Source organism: Suricata suricatta, chromosome 1 (genome assembly GCF_006229205.1).
Source record: "Suricata suricatta isolate VVHF042 chromosome 1, meerkat_22Aug2017_6uvM2_HiC, whole genome shotgun sequence".
In the NCBI taxonomy this organism is placed as follows: Eukaryota; Metazoa; Chordata; class Mammalia; order Carnivora; family Herpestidae; genus Suricata; species Suricata suricatta.
The window spans coordinates 37,110,690-37,123,609 of NC_043700.1; the positions used below are offsets into that span (position 1 = coordinate 37,110,690).

General features: G+C 37.5%; 1 protein-coding gene across 2 annotated transcripts; it reads right to left on the minus strand.

The window, feature by feature from the left end:
* Positions 1-2,555: 2,555 nt before the first annotated feature.
* Positions 2,556-12,257, minus strand: THAP1 (THAP domain containing 1). 2 transcript variants are annotated; one of them, XM_029940676.1, is made up of 3 exons: positions 11,941-12,257; positions 7,714-7,909; positions 2,556-3,611 (listed from the first exon to the last, which is right to left on the minus strand). In XM_029940676.1, exons 1-3 carry the CDS (start codon positions 12,009-12,011, stop codon positions 3,303-3,305), a joined length of 576 nt encoding a protein of 191 aa, XP_029796536.1. In that variant the 5' UTR covers positions 12,012-12,257; the 3' UTR covers positions 2,556-3,302. The 2 variants fall into 2 exon arrangements, with proteins under 2 accessions (XP_029796536.1, XP_029796494.1); XM_029940634.1 differs by having other exon boundaries at positions 2,556-3,677.
* Positions 12,258-12,920: the final 663 nt, after the last annotated feature.

Here is a 12,920-nt window from a genome sequence, read left to right on the forward strand (position 1 = left end):
AACAAAGGAAGTTTATTCATATCCTTTAGGATATCTTAAAAATGAAAATTTAATAATCTCAAAACTCCAAATAGTATGAATTTAGAAAAGAATAAAAATTCTCAATAGATTTTTTTCATTTAAAAAATACTTATCATTTGGAAAAAAATCTCAATAGAATAAAACAACATCCAAGGTAAAAAAAATTATCAAGACATGGAATTGCAATTTTCTGTTATTTTAAGTACAATAATTATAACTGCTTTTTTGCTCATTTATAAATCATTGTTTGCTCTTTGATCACACCAAGAATTGTATTTAATATACACTGTATAAACCATAATGCCCAGAAATACCAGTTACCATCATAAGAGCAAGGCCTGTCATTCATTCATTAGTCATCCATTTCACACGGTTGCCAGTATCAGGAAGAGTAACAGCCAAGCAGATTTGTAAGTCTGCAGTGATTCTTTTTCTTTTAAATTTACTCATGGATGGCTGTCTTTTAAAAAAAAAAATCCTGGGACATAAACAGGAATTTTCTTTTTATAAATCATATAGACTTTTATTAATTTATGTTGTTTAGCACTGACTTTATAAAAGCCATACGTTTTGAGTATGGGTATGTGTATAATGTTGTAATAACTAAAGATGGGCAGAGAATATTAATTTAACAAAAAAAAATCCGTACCAAATGAAACTTTCATTTGCCTTCACCCTTACTGTTACACTTCTAAAAAAGAGGAAAAAAAAACTCACATACTTGGACTTTCAAGTAAAAGTTTTGCTAATAATTTTAAACATCAATGTTTCTTTACTGCAACAACAGAATTATTTTTAGTTCACAGAACAGGTATACAATTACTAAACATTTAAATTACTTTACAAAAATTTAAAACTTCTTTAACTTGGAATGTGATGGCTCAAACTATGCAGCAGTTCAAAGTGAAGTTTATATTTCCACTATAAACAAGTACAAAAAGAGTGGTAACTAATTATTTCCTAATCCAGAAGCCCATTTTAAAGAATCTAAGAATAACTGCTTAAACAGAATAGATGACCACTTATCAACTGATATTTTACAAACAGATGTCTGTAGGGTTTGGAGGTTAGGCTATTGTTCAATGATTTCTATGTTCTTTCTAATTCTAAAATTCTATGATTCTATAGTTTTCCTAACAGTTTTATTAAGGAGGTTATTTCTTCCCACCATCATCTCCAGATTATGACATCACACAAAGATGGAAATTTTGGTACGTTACTGTTTGTACTTAAATGTCACCTTTCAAAATATGCTGCAGTTCACGTGAGTCTTCCCCCTGTCCGTTCCAGATTGAGACTCTGTCCACTTGTTTCAGACTGAGTTTCACTATACTTGAACAGGACCTATTTTAAGGCCCAGTTTTCTTTTACTTGGCAAAGTAATCAACAATACAGTAGAAAAAATGGATTTTTAAAGCATTCACCAAATGTTACATCTCATATTCAGAAATAACCACCTGTAACCTCAAACTCCCTATGTTAAACTATGATAATTTATTTAAATGCAAACAATGGTATACATGCTGCTTGCTCAGTTCTCTCCAAATAGGGATTTACATTTGTTAGGAAAAGAATGTAACTTGAGGTTAAATCATAATGGTAAGATGCTAAGTAATTAGGATCGCTACTTTTACAATTCAATGTTGGACTCATGATTCTGGGAACACACACACACACACACACACACACACACACACACACCTGTTTATGTAGATGACAATTTAAATAGAAGATTTATACTTTGCAAGATGTTTACCCACATATCCATCCTCTAGGAATTGTTAGTGAGATGAAATGTAAAAACAAACTACTTGAAGATTTCATGGCTTTCCAAAACAGGGATGAGATCCATGAATAGCTAGAGAAAGTTTTCTGATTCATTAGTTAGTTCTAAATGTTATCAGATAATATATCTTCAAGTAATCTTTTGATCATGATTTCCTATTTTTGAAATACTGGTTCATAAAAAATCACGGTATTATCCACTGGCAGCATAGCAGGAAATTACACTGAAATCCACATCTACATAAGACACTTCTGAATGTCATTATTTTAGATTTTTAATACTGCCTTAAAAAGGCCTGTTACTCTATCTCAGTAGACTTTGAAACATAAAATAATTATAATTGGAACAGTTATTCTAAATCCAAGTAGATAATTCCTAAGGCAGTATTTGTTTAGTCAGAACATATTTTCATTTCAAATCTGTAACTAAAACGTCTCACAACTCAGTTTGAACAGAAACTTCAGTGTTTAGAACTCCACATTCAGTAAAATAAACACTACACATTAGGTTGCGTTGGAATACAAATCACTCATTTAAGTAAATGGGATATAATTTTAAACTTGTGTTAAAAGTGAAGAAATCCCTTTTTATATGAAGACTTGATCAAAATCATTTAGTCCTATTACGGTACAAATCAAACTCTACCAACACAACACATTTGTTAGAGATTTGGATACGGATATAACTACAGTTGGAAACCAGGTACTCCTTAGCTTGGGGGTAATGAAAGAAAAAGGCATACTATGGATCAGGCCCCCATTTTTATTACTTTATTAATAACAATGCTTACTTTATTTAATGAAGAATGTCTCTTCCACTGGAAATACACTTCTAATTTAATAATGCTAGACAGTGGGAAAAAACGATGGACCCACTTTTTAAAAAATGTGTACTTTGTAAAGTTATGTAACTATATTGATTAGGTATAGACTCTTCATTTTACGCTTTGAAGACAACCAATTTTTTAAAGTACTGACTTGTCAATTATCTCTGACAAGTGATTAAGAAAGATAAATCTGACTTTACAAATAAGAATATGTGAACAAGAATATATATATTCTGAGAAGTTATGTTCCATGATCTGACTTATACTTCTAATTTATAATGTAACTAAATTATTTTAATAAACTGCATTAATTTTACATTTCAAACTTAAATCATCCTTGCTGTGCTGTTCTCATTCACTTTACTTTTAGTTTTTACATTTCTATAAATACTCAAAAAACAAAACTCCTCTATTTGAAACCAACTTACATTGGAGTTCTGAGGTTAGATTATAACTTTTAAGATATTTTGTTAAAATGTAAAAACCCTGAAATTACAAACAAAAAATTTACAATTTTACAGTATATATCTAATTTATTTTTTTAAAAAAATATTCTGAATTGTTTTTATACAAGTAATCAAGTGTTATTTTTTCAAATGAAACTCCTTTATAGGATAGAAGAAGGTGTGTGGTTTTGCCCCATTAAAAACCAATACAAATATCATTTTTCTATGCTGGCACTTCAACTATCTCAAAGTAGTCATTCGGTAGAATCACATAACCTCTCTCTGATATGTCGTCCTTCTCCTTCTGGAAGTGAACAACCTCCTTTAATTTTTCAAGTTGTCGTTCTTGTCTTCTGCATCGTTGCTGTGCGGTCTTAAGCTTCTTTCGGAGTTTTTCAACTTGTTGTTCTAGCTGATGAATCCTTTTTCTCTGGTGCATTGTATCCTCCACAGTATAGTTGTGGTCACAGAAAACTGAGAGATTATCAGGGGTCTGAAGGGGAGGCATTAGTAATCCAATAGCAGCATCAACCTGGGAAATGGGAGGTGTTAAAGGAGGTGGGGGAAGCTGTTCTTGTGGCTCCAGAAGGTCTTCCTTCTACAACAATAATGAAGAGTATATTCAAGTTTAGTAACTACAAATAACAGTTTAAAAGAACCACCCGCGGAATTTAAGAATGACTTTTTACAAACCAGACAACCTAGAAGAAATAAGTATGTTTCCAGAAATATACAGTCTTCCAAAAATGAATGAGAAAAAATAGAAAATCTGAACAATCATTAGTGACGAAATTGAAAAGGTCACCAAAAAACTCCCGAAAGACAGAAGTCCAGGACCAGGTAGTTTCACGGGTGAATTCTATCAAATACTTAAAGAGTTAATACCTATTCTCCTTAAAATATTCCAAAAAATACAAGAGACAGAAAAGCTTCCAAATACATTCTATGATGCCAGCATTATCCTGATACCAAAACAAAAGACACTACCATAAAAGAAAACTATGAGACAATATCCCTGATGAACAGAGATGCAAAAATCCCTGATAAAATATGAGCATATGAGACAATATATTAAATATTCAACAATACATTAAAAGGATCATTCACCAAGATCAAGTGGGATTTATTACAGGGATGCAAGGATGGTTCAATATTCATAAATTGACATGAAACACTACATTAACAAAATAAAGGATAAACCTATATGACTATTTAGGGGTGCCTGGGTGACTCAACTGATTGAGCATCTGACTCTTGATTTCAGTTCAGGTCATGATCCCAGAGTTGTGGGTCAAGCCCTGCATGGGGCTCTATGCTAAGTGTGGAGCCAGCTTAAGATTCTCTCTCTCTCTCTCTCTCTCTCTCTCTCTCTCTCACTCCCCCCTCCTCTGCCCCCTCCCCCCACTCATGCTCTCCTTTCTAAAATTAAAAAACAAGTATATGATCATCTCCATAAATGCAGAAAAAGCATTTGACAAAATTCAACATCCATTCATAATAAAAAGTCTCAATAAAGTTGCTTCAGAGGAAACATACCTCAGGGCAACTGGGTGGCTCAGTTGGTTTAAGTGTCTCTTTGTTTCAGCTCAGGTCATGATCTCATGGTTCATGAGTTTGAGTCCTACACTGGGCTCCAGGCTGACAGTGTGGAGCCTGGTTGGGAGTCTCTCTCCCTCTCTCTGCCCCTCACCCACTTACTCTGTCTCTCTCAAAATAAATAAGTTAATTAAAAAAAAAAGAGGGAACATACTTCAAATACTAAAGGTCATATATGAAAAACCTACAGTTGACACCACACTGAGTGGTGAACAACTGAGAGCTTTTCCTCTAAGATCAGAAACAAGACAAGATATCCACTCTTGCCACTTATATTCAACATAGAACTGGAAGTCCTCGCCATTGCAATAAGGCAAGAAAAACAAACTGGTTAGAAAGAAGGTTCCACTATTTGCAGTTGACAAGATAAAACATATAAAAAACCCTAAAGACTCCAACAAAATACTACTGGGGGTAATAAATGAATCCAGTAAAGTTGTAGACTACAAAATTAATACATGAAATCACTTGTTTCTATACACTAATAATGAAGTAGCAGAAAGAGAAATTAAGAAAACAATTCCATTGATAATTGCACCGAAAAGAATGAAATACCTAGGAATGAATTTAACCAAGCAAGTGAAAGTCCTGTACTCTGAAAACTATAAAACATTGATAAAACAAAATGAAGATGATACAAATAAATGGAAAGATACACCATTCTAATGGATTGGAAGAATTAACATTGTTATAATGTCCATATTACTGAAAGCAATCTACAGACTCAACACAAACCCTATGAAAATACTAATAGTTACAAATAATCTTAGAATTTGTATGGGACCACGAAAGACCCCAAATAGCAAAGCATGCCTGAGAAAAAACAAAGCAGGAGGTATCACAACCTCAGTTTTAAGATATGCTACCAAGCTGTAGTCACCAAAACATTACAGTACTGGCACAAAAACAGACATGCTGATCAAAGGAACAGAACAGAGAGCCCAGAAATAAACCCATGATTATATGGTCAATGAATCTACAACAGACAGTAAGAACATATAATGGGGAAAACACAAGACTCTTCAATAAATGGTGCTGGAGAAATTGTACAGTTAATGGAAAAAATGAAAATGGACCATTTTCTTATGCCATACACAAAACTGAATTCAAAATGGATCAAAGACCTAAGTGTGAGACCTTAAACCATAAAAATCCAAGAAAACATAGGCAGTAGTTACTTTGACATCAGCCTTAGCAACATTTTCCTAGGTATTTCTCCTCAGGCAAGGGAAACAAAAGCAAAATAAACAACTGGGACTAAACCAATGTGAAAAGATAAACTGCAAATGATAGATCTGATAAGGAGCTAATAACCAAAACATAAAAAGAACTTATACAAGGGGCAGCTGAGTGGTTCAGTCGGTGAAGAATCAGACTCTTTATTTCGGCTCCGGTCATGATCTCACAGTTTGTGAGACGGAGCCTGCCAGCTCTGCGCTGAGGGCAGGGAGCCTGCTTGGGGCTCCCAATCCCTCTCTCCCTGCCCTTCCCCCACTCACATGCTTTCCCTTTCTCTCTCTCAAAATAAATAAACTTAAAAAAATAAAGAAAAAAGTATTTAACAATAACTTATACAACACCAAATAAATAATCCAATTAAAAAATGAGCAGAGGATATGAATAGACCCTTTCCAAAGACATCCAGATGGCAAGACACAGGCAAAGATGCTCAACATCACTAATCATCAGTAAAATGAAAATCAAAACCACACAGAGTTATCACTTTGTATCTGCCAGAGTGACTATTATCAAAAAGACAAGAAATACCAGGTGTGGAGAAAAGGGAACCCTTATGCACGTTGGTGAGAATGCAAATTGATACAGCTACTGTGGAAAACACTATGGCATTTTCTCAAAAACTTAAAAATAGAATTACCATGTGATCCAATAATTCCACTACTGGGTATTTACCTAAAGAAAATGAAAACACTAATCTGAAAAGATACAGGCACCCTTATGTTTCCTGCAGCATTATTTACAACAGCCCAAATATGAAAGCAGCCCAAGTGTCCATTAACAGATAAATGGATAGAGAAAATGTATGTATCTGTGTTTATATATATACCTATACATACATACATATACCTATGCACACATACACACAATAGAATATTACTCACTATAAAAAAGAATGAGATCTTATTGTTTTATGAAAACATGCATAGACCTAGAGGGTATTATGCTAATTCAGAGAAAGACAAATACCATGTGATTCCACTTATATGTGAAATCTAAAAAGCAAAACAAATGAAAAAAACAAACAAAAAAAAAGCAGAAACAGACCCATAAATACAGAGAAAGTGATAGTTGCCTGAGGGGAGGGGGGGTGGGTAAAAGGGTAGAGGGGAGTGGGGAGATCCAGGCTTCCAGTTATGAAATGAACAAGTCACAAGGATGAAAGGTGCAGCATAGGGAGTGTGGTCAGTGGTATTTTAACAGCCTTGTGTGGTAACAGATGGTAGTTATACTTGTGGTGAGTGTAGCATAATCTGTAGATCGATCTATTTAGTGTGCTCACATCTGAAACTAATGTAATATCATCGTGTGTCAACTACACTTGGATAAAAAAAATTGGAGTTATGTAAATCCTTGATACAGAAACATTCTAAAATAAGAAAACAATTTACGTTGGAATAATTATACTTTTCCACCTGGAGTAGAAATGGAATGCAAGAAAGAAAGCATGATTGGTGAAATTTAATAAAATACTAAGCACTTAAAATTGATGGGAAAATACTTTGAAACTGAACTGTCACTGATAAAGGAAACCCAAACCTTATTAACATACATGTAGGGGTAGAAAGTGATCTTCAAGGAAGTTACAAAACTGAATTGACTTTCTTAGTGTGAGGATGTTTAACTTTTAATATACTGCATTTTGTATTTTTAAATAGTATATCGTTGTTAAAAGGGGTTATTTACAAGTGATGGCTTCCAGGTAACATTTATGTTCTTAACACTTAACTGAATTTTCCACAACACAAACAAAAAATTAATTTTATAAACAGAAAACCCAGTATCTTAAAATACATTATTACCTTGTCATGTGGCTCAGTACAGAGAAATATCGTGGGCACCGCATTCTCTTTCAGCAACTTGTTGTTGCACTCCCTCTTAAAGCAGTCTGGAGTGAAGTGTTCTGAACAAATACTGCTATACTTGGTGGGTTTAAAGTTTTTTCTTCTGACAGCTGCCTCCCATTTTTTACAAAGACTGGGCCTTGTAAGAGGAAACCTAAGAAAAAGAGATAATTCAGTTCCTAACTTTATTTTAAAAGGAAAATAAAGGGGCGCCTGGGTGGCTCAGTAGGTTGAGCAACCACCTTCAACTCAGGTCATGATCTCGCGGTTTGCGGGTTTGGGCCCTGCGTCAAGCTCTGTGCTGACAGCTCAGAGCCTGGAGCCTGCTTCTGATTCTGTGTCTTCTTCCCTCTCTGCCCCTCCCCCATTCATGCTCTGTTTCTGTCTCTCAATAATAAATGTAAAAAAAATTTTTTTTAAAGAAAAAAAAAGGCACATCTAGACTTTCCTATATAGAAAAGAACTATCTTACATTGGCATTAACAAACTAAGGGGTATTTGATTAAAACACTAGCTCTGCTACGTATTTTTTTTTTAACAGTTTGTAGTTGTGCCTCTATTCACCTTAGTTAACAATGGTACTTGTTTTGGGGGCGCCTGGGTGGCTCAGTCGGTTAAGCGCCTGACTTTGGCTCAGGTCATGATCTCACACTTCTGTTGTTTTGAGCCCAGCATCGGGCTCTGTGGTGACAGCTCAGAGCCTGGAGCCTGTTTCAGATTCTGTGTCTCCTCCTCTCTCTACCTCTCCCCTGCTCATGCTCTGTCTCTGTGTGTGTGTCCCAAAAATAAATAGTTAAAAAAAATTTTTTTTAATGTGCTTGTTTTAAAGATTCTATAAATAAAGTGACTACCCACTAATGTGTGATATAAATCACCCCTCCCAGCATAGACGTTTTGTTTTAAAAAAAAAAAAGCAGTATTGGGGCACCTGGGTGGCTCAGTGGGTTAAGCACCTGACTTTGGCTCAGGTCACAATCTTGAAGTTAGGGAGTTTGAGCCCAGTGTTGGGCTCTATGGTGACAGCTCAGAGCCTGGAGCCTGCCTCAGATTCTGTGTCTACCTCTCTCTCAGCCCCTTCCCCATTCGTATTCTCTCTCTCTCTCTCTCAAAAATAAGCATTAATACTGCTTTAAAAATTATTTTAATGTTTTTATTTATTTTTGGGACAGAGATAGAGCATGAGTTGGGAAGGGAAAGTGAGAGAGAAGCAGACACAAAATCTGAAGCAGGCTCTAGGCTCTGAGTTGTCAGCACAGAGCCCAAATCGGGGCTCAAACATGTGAACCGTGAGATCATGACCTGAGCCGAAGTCAGACACTTAACCAACTGAGCCACCCAGGCACCCGAAAAAGCAGTATTTCTTACAGGAATCTTTTGATCACAGAGCAGTTACGAGAATGTCAGATACAATGATGTACACAATTTAAACAAGATAGGCAGATGGCAGATTAAAAATTTGGAAAATGTAAAAATATACATATTAAAAGTTAGCCATATGCACAGATGCATGCAGTGGGAAGAGGAGATGATGGGAGGGAGGCTGGGGATCCAGTGAAATATGTAGTAATACTGCTTGTCTCTCTCCATTATAGGAAATGACTTTCACTAATTGATACAGGTATTACACACCCATCTAAATAGACAAGGGTATATTGTGTACCCCCTCTCTCATTTATTAATGCTTAATTTTTTATGTCAAAGACAGTAAGAGTTTCAAGTAAAATATATACTAGAGGGTGAATTTTTTTTTTTAACCATGAAAAACAAAATTGCATGTTTATATCTACATACTGCAAAAAAGGTTCTAGTTCTCTTAGGATCAATCTGACAAATATGAATTAATCAATTACAGTCAAATCATAATGATAAATACAAGACTGTATGTATGTATGTGTTTGAAGATGACTGGAACAGAAATGAGGTAGTCCATTAGTGTCATGAACTTGGATATCCAAGTTTCTCCCCAGGTTTGCAAAGTTTTTATTTTTATTTTTTTTAATTTTTAATATTTTTATTTATTTTAGTCTTCCAGTTTGTTTTTAATTCCAGCATAAGAATATTATTCATCTGAATTTACCTTGAACTCAACTGGAATACGTCCATTAGGCCCAGATAAGGGGTGTTAAGAGTTTAAATTTATTGTGATTTTACTTTTCCAAATCAAGTTATTTAGTGAACTGGGAAGAATGGAAAGAAGCTAAAGGATGTTTCAACTATATGTTCCAGCTTCTCTTCCATATAAGGTATGCTAGAGCCCAACTCTGCTATTATCATGAAGACCTAACCAATCCTGGGGCAGTTCTTTTCTTGGCCCAGCATAGTTGCTACCACTGGGCCACTCTGTAGAAACTGAGAAAAGAAGTACTCCTTGAAGATCCTGCTGGAATGGCTTCCAGAAATACAAACTATGGTAGCAATCACTGGTAAAATTCAGCACCTTGGGCCTCCTGTCTCAAGGACTACAATGTTCAGCTGTTTATGGGATTCTGTCAAGGTATTCCCATCTACTCTCAAAAAACCGTTCTTTATTGGGAAGAATGAGAGGCAAATCAGCCCTTCCTCTGAATCAGTCAACTGTTGGACAGCCAGAAGAAACTATTTCTGTTGTGTGAATGCCATCCTGAGTTTCCAGTACCAAAGAAAGGTTTTCCATATTTTTAGACTCCTTTAGATTTTAGATTCCTTCCATATTAAGAGGACTTTGTCTTACTTAGCCTTGTAACTCCAGCAGCTTGCAGTGTTTGGCATAAATTAGAAACGGGGTTGTGGGGAGCAAACTGTATATAACCACGTCACCATCTTCTGATCTATTCCAACGCTTCCAAAGAACTGGAAGTCAATTCATCAGCTTTCAGAAATTCCAATAAATCAGTAAGTAATACCAGGATATACCGAAGTAAATCCTCCAAGTGTTAAAGTGTTCCAACTCCTCCTGGAGGTCGGGGGCCAGGGGTGGTGGTTGGTGGTGGTGTACATAAACACTCAACAACACTCAAGATCTTTCTATGCTGCAAAGCGATCATTTCCATAGGGTCCCTCTCATGGGAAATATAAAAATGCATCTCCACCCCCTGTTAAACACAAAATGAATCCCACCAAAAATTGAAGAATACTTAATTTTGCTTTTTAAATTATTTACCTATGAATAATTCCTATAACTGACCACTGGTTTTAATCTTAGCTACTATCTATTTATAGTTGGGATTTCTCACAAAACAAAGTCATGTAAATATAATAAAATTTGTATTTGGCTCAATGAAAATGCCATTGTGTCACATTTTGCAGCCATCTGTTTATCACTAAGTCGTTTCCATTTTGCAGTTTCCTTTTCCTATTTTCAAGAGAACATTTTCCCCTCTAGAACTCTAACTGCAGCACTTACTGGATAAAACAGCCCTGAAAGTTGTGGGGCAGGTTCTTTTCGAAGGACTTCCTATAGGTGCCCATAAGAGCTGATATTGACCTTTATTACGACACTTGATTATGGCCTATATTATTATTGTCCACCTTATGGTTATTGTGCGCTGAAGACATTAAGTATTCATCCTAGCAGTACGAGAGGCTTTATCTAAAACTTAGGGGTCCTTAAATGTTAGTTCCTAGAAACTGGGTAAAGACATCCTCCCTGAATTCCTGGCCAAAAATCAATCCTTAATTTCTGTAACGCTGGCTTCCCATTCACAGCAAGGACAAATAAAGAGTGACTTCAGATTTTAAACGTTTTTGTTTCTATTTCAAATTTACTTCTAAGGCGTTATTACCACCTAAGCTTCTCTATTACCCCAGGGGTGAAATCCAGATGCCTCTCGGCCTGGAGGACCTCACGACCCGCGCGAGGCCGTCAAGACACCGCTCCTAGGTCCCGAACACTCCACACCTAAGAGACTGGCGAACCGCACGCAGGGGCTCCAACTCTCGAGCACGAGAAACGGTCGCCGCGACGACGCGCCCCGAGAACGCGCAGCCCAGGGCGGCGTTGCGTGAACTCCTACCAGAGGTGGACACGCCCACCGCTCGCGGCCCGGCAGACAGTGAGAAAGGCCCGGCCGCACCCCGCCCCTGCCCCGCCCCGCCCCCCTAATTAGTCTCGCGCGGACACGAGCGTAGCTCCGCCCCCGAGCCTAACCGGCCGCGCGCCCCCAGCCCCAGCTGGGGCCAGCCCCGCGAGAGGCACAGGGTACTTACTTGTGGAAAGAAACGGGCTTATCCTTATCGTATCGGTTCTTGCAGCCGTAGGCGGAACAGGACTGCACCATTCTTCCGGTTTTCAGTTACTTCACTTCTGCCGCTCCAGCAGGCAGGAGAAGCTGTCAGTGTCGCCGCACTGGGCTTTGACACCTTCGCTTCTTCTGTAGCTTTGGTCACCAGATACAGTGATGATAACCTCACTCGGGTTGACTAATGTGCCAGTTTTGTTGTTTGCATTAGCAGAAGAACCACAGCCATCGCCCGTCTCCCATCTCTAAGATGGCGGAGGCAGCTTCAACCTCACCTCTCGCGAGGAGTTTGTCCCACTGTCTCTGATTAGCCCCGAGGTCAGAGGTAACGTTACTTGGGAAGCAGGCCATTGGCTAAAGCCGGGAGTTGCGGAAGTAGGCGGGGCCTCCTAGCTTCCGGAAGGTAGAAAGGAAGTGCCTGGGAGAGGAACAGGGGCGTGGAGAGGCGAGAGCTGTGGGATTGTAGGGTCGGGTTCTGTAACCTGTGGGATTTCCTTGTGTTATATTTTCTGGGACTTTTAGGGTGAGGAACAGTTCGGTCTTTGGGTCTGGTGTCATAAAGGAGGGCAGACGTAAGACTGAAGTCGTTGGGTAATTCTTCCCATTTCTTTAAAAAGGAAGCCACAGATGGTATATGATTTGTGAAACTTTGTGGACCCCTTTCCCACATCGCCAATCTTCATCCCATTACCAGTCGGTCAGGTATCACAGGCTTTGTGAGAACTCAGCCGTCAGAATTTTAGCAATAAGAGAAAACACACACTCTCACTTCTGCAGGCTTTCATTGCTGTAGCGATCTCCAGGTACTGTGTTGGAAATCTAGAACTGGAGCAGGTTATTTTCACACCATTTGTTTCCTGTTGCGTGCCCCTCACGTCTATGCAGATCAGAGTCTGGAAATCCGGTTAGCGGGCTGTTGACAAATTCCAGGGCTTTTTTTTGCCCCCT

What these genes read in the sequence shown, in the direction of transcription:
- THAP1 (XM_029940634.1), bottom strand. Translation starts at nt 12,011, where the DNA reads ATGGTGCAGTCCTGTTCCGCCTACGGCTGCAAGAACCGATACGATAAG. An exon ending in AAGCCCGTTTCTTTCCACAA is followed by an intron (nt 7,910 to 11,940) that starts GTAAGTACCCTG and finishes TCTTTTTCTTAG; the next exon opens with GTTTCCTCTTACAAGGCCCA. An exon ending in GTACTGAGCCACATGACAAG is followed by an intron (nt 3,678 to 7,713) that starts GTAATAATGTAT and finishes TTATTGTTGTAG; the next exon opens with AAGGAAGACCTTCTGGAGCC.